We start from the raw sequence: 11,421 nt of genomic DNA on the forward strand, positions 1-11,421 counted from the left end.
CTGCCATTTCCAGTCGGGTCTTTTGTTATAAGTCTGTGAGACTTAATTTAAGCATATAATTTAATCTGAGCTGCCATTTCTCAAATGCTGTATTAAAAAATACAACCAATTGTATGCTTTTGTAAGTTGTCAATATCAGAACAGTGGGGAAATTAGCATTTGTCAAATGCTACCACATGCCAGTCTCTACTATACATTCTTCCACTAAGGTTATTTTGGACCCTCATATTTTTTTGAATAGGTCCATGATTAACTTTATATCCACTTTTATACTACATGGTAAAACAAAGTTCTAGTCTATCATTTCATAATATAATAGGTGTTAGTTGGCACTTATAATCTTAATTCATCTTGTAGACATACTGAAAGAAATGCTTAAAAAAATCTAATATGTAAACATCTGTACCCCCATAATATGCTGAAATAAAAAAAAATCTAAGTTTATAGGGTATGTATGTGGTTTTAGTGTGAAAGCATCATTTTTTAATATTATTGGGTGTTAGTTGGCACTTTTATTTTTATTTCTTTTTTTGGACATACTGAAGGAATTGTTAAAAAAAATCTAATATGTAAACATCTGTACCCCTATAATATGCTGAAATAAAAAAAAATCTAAGTTTATAGGGTATGTATGTGGTTTTAGTGTGAAAGCATCATTTTTGTTTTGAATTAATCCCAGTATATTATAAAACCTTCATTTGGACTAGGTATTTATGTGTGCCACAATATAACTGAGCCATACATTTTGTACTTAATCTTTAGAAATATTCTCTTGTTCATCAGAGAGCTTTTCCTAAGCCAAGCAGTTTCGATGATAGCCCCAGAGTAACTTTGCAGAGGCAATCAGTTAGCTCTCTTAGAGTTCAAGTTTCTTCCTAAATGTAAGTGGTGTATTTTGATCCCGTTGCCCCATACCAAGTAAATCTCATCTATTTTAAGGCAGCCTTCTAAGGCAGCCTTCTTCACTGCTTAAACGGCCTGGCATTTAAGAACAGATAAGTTTTATAACAGAAATCCTCAATGTTTCATTTCATTTTAAAGTGTACTGTAATTATTCCAAAGTATAACTTTATTTTTAGTATATACAGTCAAATGGAACTTACGGGCAAGTAGGCTTATGCCATTATCAGATTTCTTACCTAACATTACTTAAACTAAGTTTTCAATAAGATTTCTTTACCTCTATTAAGGAGGAATTAAGAGTCATCACAGACTCAGGAACACTTCTGTAGAGATCAAATACTGATTGCTAGTCTACTAATATGCTCCAATGGGTCAGGAATGTATTAGAGTAAAATTTTATTAACAACCCCTTGCTGAAGATACTTTGAAAATTTATTAGCACTATCTTGCTCTAAAGCTTTATTCAAAAGCATGAGTTCTCTCATTTAGGTATATAGATTAATCATAAACTGAGTCATAGAAAAAGTTGTCCAGCTTGTCACTCACTATTCTTTGTTCTAACGTGGAGTGTAGAAACATGCATTCTAGATCATTTAAAGTTATGGTCAATGGAGGTTTTCACAGTACTTACTACTTCAGTGTATTGATTTGGGACATACATGTTCCCTTTCACATTGTCAACAAAGTACATTCCATGATTTTGGATCTGGGTTTCAGTGAGATACTTTTTATGCATAGGAGCTCTTCCTTTTTAAAATTTTATCACTTCTCTATAGAGTTGTACTATCTGAATTTAAAAACACGTTGTCCTACAAATTGAGGTAATGGTAGTTCTCAATGGTACTTACTGTGTGCCAGGAACTGTTGTAAGCATTTTACATATTTAATTGATTTAATTCTCACAACCACCCGATGAGGTAGGGACTAATATTATCCTCATTTTAAAGCCCAAGGAGTAACACAGATACTCAGCTACGAAATGGCAGAACCAGGATTTAAATCCAAACATGCTGATTTCAGATTTGTGTTCTTTACTACTATATCATACTATACCTCCAAGAGAGCATGGTAAACTAAATTAGCACAGTTCTGTCGTGATTCTGTTGTGAAACATTCACTAAAAATTCTTAAATTTCTCAATATCCCATTCAGCACAGAACACAGTGAGAATGAAACCATTCTATTCAATGTAAGCGACAGGCTTCTCTTCCCTTCTAACAGTGGACATTAAAATATGGTTCCCACTACTACATCTGTCCTCCACAAACTATATATTATGTCATTTTAGGATGACACAGGATCTAATAATTATTTTAAAACATAATTAGCACTTTTCCCTTTGCAAAATGGTTGAAGCAGGTACATTTCATCTTTCATGGAAACTATACTTCTTGCCCTTTCTTACCGTTCTGAGTGCTTTGCCTGTAAGAGAATAATGTAATTCTTATTTGGTCACTAAAACAAATAACTTCAGATAAGTTTACTAAAAAGTCTACAGAATCCATACTGTAATTTGATTGGACTGTTCCATACAAAGTCAGAGGTAAAAGATAACTGTATTTACTTTGTATATAATATGATAATGGATGCTTTAGGTTTAATATAAATCTTCTTTACAAAAGGGATGTTTCCCGCTCATAATTTATGTGAAGTACAGTTTTTCTTTTCCTCTCCCAAATGTTTGTAGTCCCAAGCAGTATCTATCATGTAAAGACAAAAAGGTTTTTTCTATTGTTAGAACTAACACTGTTTTTAGCATGTAATCTGCTTTGTCATCTTCCCATCTAGATAAGAAGGTGGCTTTGTACAAATCGTGTTGCTCTCTTCATTATATATACTACCATAATTAGGTCCTAAACTGCAGTTTCTAATCTATTATAAGCTTAGGTTCTTTTAATTGATAGTAAGAGTAATTTGCCTTATATAACCAATGAAATTTTTCAGTTAGAGTGAGAATGAAAGTGAGGCAAAAAATAATTTATAGCGGAATCTACAGAAGTGATGTACTCAGATTGTTTTAACATAGTGTTAAAGTTATTTTGTATAAGGTATAACCATAATGAAGAAGTTACTGGCTTATTTGTAAGGAAAATTAATATTGGAACAGGGTCTTATGGGTCTTTTGCTTTCAGAAAAAAACATTTTTTTCTTCTCTTCCATGTCACTTTATCATAATTGCTAAATAAAATATTTCTCTTGCCTTAATAGTTTCAGAAATTAAGAATACCCCTTAAATAAACTGCATAGCCCAGACCTTCCCATGAAAACTCATTTCTATGTATTTTTCTAATACCCACAGCTCGAAAAACGAAGAAAAAAATAAAAGGAATTCAGCAGGCTACAACAGCGGTCTCTCAAGAAAATTCTGAAAATCCTTCTAACAAAACAATAGTTCCTGCAACATTACCACAACTCACCCCTACCCTGGTGTCACTGCTGGAGGTCATTGAACCTGATGTGTTATATGCAGGATATGATAGCTCTGTTCCAGATTCAACTTGGAGGCTCATGACCTCACTCAACATGTTAGGTGGGCGGCAAGTAATTGCAGCAGTGAAGTGGGCAAAGGCGATACCAGGTAAGTTGCAAAGGATCACAGAGCTACTATATAAACCTTTGTATTCTCTTGAACAAAAACACTCTGACTTTTTATCATCCTGATCCCGTGGCTTACACCGTTTCTCTTACTTCTGGGGACTAAGAAGGGGAGAGTCAGGTGAATAATGGGCAAAGGGGGAGTCAATAATAAAACTTACACACTGCTCCCAGTAATTTCAGACAGGATGATGCAATGTCAGAACCAGAGTTACAAGACTTACTCAAAATCCCTTTTGAGTAAGTCTAGGAGACTTACTCAAGTCTCTTTAGTGTCTAAGGCACTGAAGTCTAGGAGAAGAAAATGTATATCTAATTCTATCAGTTTTCCTTCAGTGTATCACTTTTAAAAATCAGGTTGTTTATAAAATTGGTAAATATCAAGTGTGTTCACTTGTCAAAATGTACTAAAGTAGAATGATTTTAACTCTTAATTAATGAAATACTGTACACTGAATGTAAATTTTAATCTAATTTTTAAAATAATTTTAAGTAGAAGTTTCCCTGTTGAAACTTGGTATGGATGGTAGAGGTCAATGTCAACCCTGACTTTACTATCAAGGAGGGGAAAAAGATATGAATATCAGGACAGTTTTTTTTTTTTTTTACTTAAATTCATTGATTAATATGCCAAGCCAGGACTCTTAATACATAATAGTACCTCTATGGGTTGTATGTGATATTTTTTTTTTTTTTTTTTGACAGAGTCTCATTTTGTTGCCTGGGCTAGAGTGAGTGCCGTGGCATCAGCCTAGCTCACAGCAACCTCACACTCTTGGGCTCAAGCGATCCTACTGCCTCAGCCTCCTGAGTAGCTGGGACTACAGGCATGCGCCACCATGCCCGGCTAATTTTTTTCTATATATTTTTAGCTGTCCAATTAATTTCTTTCTATTTTTGGTAGAGACGGGGTCTCGCTCTTGCTCAGGCTGGTCTCGAACTGCTGAGCTCAAACAATCTGCCCGCCTCGGCCTCCCAGAGTGCTAGGATTACAGGCGTGAGCCACTGCGCCCGGCATGTGATATTGTGATGCATACAATGTGTAATGACCAAAGCATGATAATTGGGATATCTATCATCTCAAACATTTATCATTCCTTTGTGTTGGGAACATTCCAGATCTTCTCTTCTAGCTATTTTGAAATATACAATAAATTAACTATAGTACCATATTGTGCTATTGAATACTAGAACGTACTCCTTTTATCTAACTATATTTTTGTACCCATTAACCAAGCCCTTGCATCTCCCCCTCTCCACCACCCTTCCTAGCTTCTGATAACTGCCAAGACTCTTGGCTTTCTATTTTACTGAAGTAGGCAAAAGTGACAAAAACTGGCTACTTACACTGACTGCTATTAAAAAAACACGGAGGGCTGGGATATGAATGTGTCAGATGACAAAGGAAAACTGTGTCTACTTAGTATTTCATTTCCTTTACCTGTTAGGGGTCCATCAAAAACAAAACTAATTGTCTAATTGTTCTTTGGCAGTTCCCAAAGAGATGATCATCTTTTTGGCAATTAGAGTGTTGGCTCATACCTTTATTTCTATTAATTCAGGATTCAGGAACTTACACCTGGATGACCAAATGACCCTACTGCAGTACTCATGGATGTTTCTCATGGCATTTGCCCTGGGATGGAGATCATACAGACAGACAAGTGCAAACATGCTGTGTTTTGCTCCTGATCTGATTATTAATGAGTAAGTTGTATGTGAATCATTTTCCCTGAATTTATAGAGTATAGCTGATGTTTTCCTGATGGACTGCTATTGTGATAATTCAGGACTGAATCAATCCTACCAGGTATCTTGGAACTGGGCAAACTTGAAATAGAGTTGTTTATTCATGCATTCTACATGAGTAAAGTCATCATTAGTAGTTTTCAGGGTGCCACATTAACAGTGGCAAACTGAAATGTGCTCAGAGTGGCAAGGAGTTTGGGAATTAACACTGGTTGATGAACATGGTATGTTTCGAGAAAGAGAAAAGATTTGAGAGCAATGAGGACAGCCTAAAGAGAGATTCTGTGAAGATATAGCAAACGTGTTCCCTGTTGGGTGTGCCGGATACAGGTTAGGAGTTACAGAAAAGCATCTATTTGAGCTGAATGTTAAATGGGAGGGCCTGACTTATGATGTAGTAAGCTCCTATACTGTGTTTTATTAGGGACTGGATAGTAGCCCCAGATAGACAGTGTGCAATAAGCCACAGATGAATCTGGCAGGGCTAGTAAGAACTACTTAAAGCATAGATTTCAGTTTTCCCCTCTATTAGGTTAGCTGTGTTTAAAACGAGTCTAAAAGTCCTGGTTGAACCATTAAATTAAACTTGGTGGTGCTTCTCCATTGTTGAAAAAATTCTAGCACTGTATTCATGCAATGATACTTGAATACTTACCAAGTGCTAGACACTATAACAGTGAACAAAACAGATGAGGCCTCTGCTAACATTCTGATAGAGGAATTCAAATAAATATCCAAAATTATTTCATAGAGCCATGGTCTAATAGTGTGACTAAGAGCAAAGAGTGTGGTGGATATACTACTTTAGATTTTGTGACCACAGAAGGCCTCTTAAGAATAAATGGTACAAGCTGTATGAAAGGGTGTTAAGGCATTCCAGGAAGAAGAAACTAGTGCAACTAGTGCAAAGAGTTGAAACAAGTTTTGCATGTCTGGGAAACTGAGGGAAGGCCACTGAGGATACAGTATGAATTTAGAGACGTGAACAGGGGCCCCGATAAGCAGAATCTTGTAGGCCATTAAATAGAATTTAGATTTTATTTTAGGAACAAAAAGAAGCCAGAATGGATTAGAGGGGAAAACATTCATCCCACTCCTAATATGTATCTCGTACAGGACTACAGCAAAGAACAAGACAAACAAGGTTCCTGACCTTTAGTTGCTGACATGTTGCAGGGGGGTGGATACAGATAACCACCAAGTAAATGAAATAATTTCAGATTGTGATAGTTTTTACTAGAGAGGTCCATTTCAGATAGGAGTAATGACTTCTTGGAGGAGGTTTCATTTGAGCTGAGACCTGAAAGAAGAACCAGACTTCACAGTGAGCAGCATTATGAAGAGGCATGTGAAATAGATAATTGATCACTTTGCATTTCAAGAAGGGGCCGTATCTCAGCCTTCAACTAGTAGGCACTACTACCATGTGCTTCACACCAGAGCACACCTCTACACAGTCACTTTCTCTGACAAATACGTGAGTTAGTAAATAAGTCACATTGATTATCTATTGACAAAAGAGGACTCTAACAAGGTCAGGTTGTTTGTTCCAATTTTTAAAATTAACTAGTAAATATATCTAGCTTCAGTGGAAACGCAAGACACTGTTACTCATTTCAGAATGAATCCAACCATTTTTCTTTGACGTATTTACTGTTTAATAAGCAATTTGAAGTCATTTAATTGGAATTAAAACCATGAAGAGATTTATAAAACTATAAAGTAATCTAATTCAGGGTTTTTATTAGGGCACACAAATTTAGATTTTAAACAGTCACAGCATAACCTGGTCATACCACATACATTCCTTACATAAAGTGAGAATTACAGAAATTTTTTCCTCAACAGATTTACATTAGTTTCATTTTCATTAGGAGTCTTTGTTAAAGGATTATTTTTTACTCAGGACTCAGCTCCTCTGGAGGATAGATGGGTTGTGGGAAAACAGGAAATTGTAGCTAAATGTACCTTTATTTGCAAAATACTCATTACAAAATTTTACCAAATTTTTCCTTTGTAAAATTTGCCTACACATTTTCCCTGACAACTTTTGGGACACCCTGTGGTTTTGAAGAGGTCGTTCTTCCCATTCTTGTGTTATGTTGCCATGTATGAGATGGGCAGGCTGCCCCGTCTTTTTTCTTAGCCCACGGTGTTTCCTACTGCTTTGATGTCTGTGATAGGCAAGTATACATTTAAGTTCTGACCCTCCGTGTAGGTGTAAAACAGCTTCTCATGGTTGACCTTAGGTCAGAATGTTGTGACAAATATTTTTGTTACAGCCAAAGAGAATGATTACTACGCTATAACTGTCAAAATTTTCAGTTCTATGAGGATTCTAACCATGTACAAGAAACTAAAGGAGAAAAAGATATCTCCCAGAAAAGGAGTGCTTTCATTACCATCAGGGGATTGGGAAGGTGCCTCTTTGGGCATGGTGGCATGTGCCTATAGTCCCAGCTACCTGAGAGACTAAGGATTGCTTAAGCCCAGGCACAGAGTGAGACCCTGTCCCAAAAAATAAAAGCCAAGGGAGCTTGTCCAGGATCATTTTTGCGGGTATATGATTTGTGTCTGATTTATCATATAAACCACATCTTCAGTAGAGAAAAAAATTATATGAGCAACTGATGATAAAAGTAAATAGAACAATACCTGGCATGCATGATAGGAAATATTGTCTCCAATATAGATTATTCATTAGTCTCTTTAGATACTCTAGATCCAGATTCTGATTCTAGAGGGAATTAGCACGACTAGCAGTAGCTATATTTTCCTTTATGAGTTCATAGTTTTATAAAACCAAAAAGACTTTTTTTTTGGAACTAGCACTATTTCTTTCTAACTCACACCTTGATGTTTGTATTTCACAGGGAGAGAATGAGTCTACCCTACATGTATGAGCAATGTAAACATATGCTATATGTTTCCTCTGAGTTAAAAAGGCTTCAGGTATCTTATGAAGAGTACCTCTGCATGAAAACCTTACTGCTTCTCTCTTCAGGTTGGTATAACACTTATTTACTTCTATATATATGTCAAAAGCATGAAATATGAGAGTCTCAAAACAGGGTTTATACATAGTACTAATAATTACACTAAGTCTAGTAAATGATTTTCATAGATGTAAAACTCTAGAAAGGCACAGTGATAGATACCAAGATTCATAAGACAAATAGGTATATGAGCTGCACGGGGGTTGTGCAGACTTGAGCACGAGACATGGAGAAAGTAAGTCAACTACAGTGATTTCTCTACTGCACTGTTATTGGGTCAGAAGTTTCAGTGCCATAACAAGCACCTCCGTGTATAAGAACTTACAGGACAAAAAGATACATCCCTACTATTAGTTAATATTGAGGGATTAGTTAACGCAGCTTGGAGCTGGACTGTTATTCTATTTCACAATCTTCAAAGTTGTTTAAAGTGACTGGTATAACTTCAGTGAGATTATTTGCAGCTAGCAAAGACCAGTATGTCCTTCAGTAGGTGAATGGATAAACTGTGGTACATCCAGATGATGGAATATTATTCAGTGCTCAAAAGACATGGAGGGAACCTTAAATGTATATTCAACTGTATATTACTAAGTGAAAAACTCTCTACTGTATGATTCCAACCATATGACGTTCTGTAAAAGGTAAAAACTGTAGAGACAGTAAAAAAGATCAGTGGTTACCAGGAGTTAGGAGGGAGAGATGAACAGGCACAACAAAGATTTTTTAAGGCAGTGAAAACACTGTATTTTCTGTAATGTTAGATACCTGTCATGACATTTTGTCCAAACCCATAGAATGTCTGTAAGTTGTAATAAATGTATGTCTGTGCTGGGGGATTGTCAGTCCATGTATGGGGCAAGAGGTGTATGGAAAATTTCTATACCTTCTCCCAGTTGTGCTGTGAACCAGCTGATGTTATAGACTATTCCAATAAAAATTACATATTTTTTATAAAATACTGAGTCAATGGCTGAATACATCTATTTAGCATACATCTAGCTTAACGCTTTCATACTATCTTTGCTGTACAAAAAGTTGTTTTTTTCAATCAAAGCAAGACAACCTAGTAAATAAAAAATCCTAAATGATCATTGCTAGCTAGAGACTTTGGACTCACTGAGCTATATGTATTTTTTTCATTAATAAGTAAATTGAACTAGTACATATCATAGGTTCTTTTTTCTAAAAGTTGGTGAATGCAGGAACCAATAGAGGTACACTCCCTTTGACAGCAGTTGCAGAACCTGGTAAATTAGTATGCATGGAAATAAAGCAAGGGATGGATCTAAAAGCAGATTAGACACGTTTGAAGAGACAAACTGAAATGTTTTATCTAAGGAAATACAATTTTTTAAAATGCAAACAAACAAACATGTCTGTGTATATCACAAGGAAAAGTTCCAGAAACTGAAAAATCACAAGAAAACCCATGACTTTTCTTAGCTCCATCAAAGAATTGAGGTCACAAGGCAAACCATCTAGAACAACAGAAGCCACTGGAGCTAGTGACTCTAATGAATTATTGGAAGCTGAGTAAGGACTAGCTTCAGGGCTAAAAAACGCCCAGGGTCCCCACAATGTCTTGGGTTTACCCCAGAAATTTTCTAGCCTGTGGAAACTCCACCATGTCCTTATGGTGAAGATGAGAGAAAAATCTGAGATTTAATTAAAGATTATAAAAACATATCACCTCCCCAGCATCTTACCAAACAGGCCTCCAGTAATAACAACAGTGGCTTACAACTGAGAGAGTTGCAGGACCAAGCTACTTAGGGAGTCCTTAGGAAAACCCAAAGACAACAAAGGAGAAAAATGGACACTAGAGGAACTGAAAGCTCTTGTACCTACAGCAAACATTAAATACAGCCCAGCTCCTAGCTAGAATAACATAACACGAAACCTCAAAGTCTAATTACTTCAGTTCTGATACATCATGTCCCGCTTTCAAAAAAAAAAATACTACAGTCTGAAGAGACAAAACGAAGCAGTCCCTCAGATATTACACAAATACTGGAATTATTAGGCAGGGAATTTAATATGGTAAAGGCACCAATGGGAAAAGTAGACAGCATACAAGAACAGATGGGTAACATGAGTGGAAACTCACTCTAACAATAATTCTAAGGAATTAAAAATACTGTGATGGAAATGAATAATGTTGATGGGCTCATCAGTAGACTGGGCACAGCCAAGGAAAGAATCAGTGAGCTTGAAGATAGGTCAATAGAAATGTCACAAAGAGAAAAAAAAGAATGGAACATCCAAGAACTCTAGAGACAGTTACAAAGAGAAAAGAAACAGAAAAAATAATTTAAGAAAGAATAGCTGAGTATTTTCCATAATTAATGACAGACACCAAAACATAGATCCAGGAACCTCAGTACCAAGCACGATAAATACCCAAAAATCCATACCTAAGAAATCGTAATCAAACAGTAGAATACCAAAGACAGAAAATTTTCTAAGAAGCCAGAGGGAAAAAAACAGCTTACTTATATAAGTCTGACTTATATCAGACTTCTCATGAGAAATCATGCAAACAAGAGAGTGAAATGAAATACTGCGTGTTGAAAGAAAAAAAAAAAACAGTGTAGAATTGTGTATCCAGAAAAATTCTTCTTCAGAAATGAAGGAGAAATAAAGACTTTCTCAAACAAAAACTGAAGCAATTTTAGCCCTACTTTTCGTGTCATGTTTAAAGTTCTTCAGAGGGAAGGAAAATGATATGCCCAAAACATGGATCTTAAATAAAGTAAGGAAGAGGATTAGAAAAGGAATAAATAAAGGTAAAATAATTCATTTTTCTTCCTAATCTAATAGATAACTATTTCAGGTAACAATAATAATGTAATGAATGATTAAAAATATGGATAAATGAAATGACTGACAGCAGTGCTATTGAGGGAGGAATTAGAAATACTTTGTTATAAGGTACCTGCACTGCCTATAATGTTATTTGAAAGGGTATGTAGATTAGTTGTAAATGTATTTTGCAAATCCTAGGGAAACCACTAAAAACTTTAATAATTGATATGCTAAGAGAGGACAGAAAATAGAATATGAAATGCTCAATGAAAACAGAAGGCAAAGAGAACAAGATAAAAAAGGAAGCAAAGAACAAGTGCCTTGAGTAAAAACAATTACAAACATGGTAGATATTAATCCAACCATATCA

General features: G+C 35.6%; 1 protein-coding gene across 1 annotated transcript in view; it reads left to right on the forward strand.

Moving 5' to 3' along the window:
- NR3C1 (nuclear receptor subfamily 3, group C, member 1 (glucocorticoid receptor)) overlaps positions 1 to 11,421 on the forward strand; it is a 151,259-nt gene that overhangs the window by 103,232 nt on the left and 36,606 nt on the right. Inside the window, exons 5-7 of the mRNA XM_012645780.1 lie at positions 3,203 to 3,481; positions 5,061 to 5,205; positions 8,121 to 8,251. Of these exons, the coding sequence (XP_012501234.1) occupies positions 3,203 to 3,481; positions 5,061 to 5,205; positions 8,121 to 8,251 (555 nt within the window). The remainder of the gene's footprint in view (positions 1 to 3,202; positions 3,482 to 5,060; positions 5,206 to 8,120; positions 8,252 to 11,421) is intronic.

Source organism: Propithecus coquereli, unplaced genomic scaffold (genome assembly GCF_000956105.1).
Source record: "Propithecus coquereli isolate 6110/MARCELLA unplaced genomic scaffold, Pcoq_1.0 Scaffold236, whole genome shotgun sequence".
Lineage (NCBI taxonomy): Eukaryota > Metazoa > Chordata > Mammalia > Primates > Indriidae > Propithecus > Propithecus coquereli.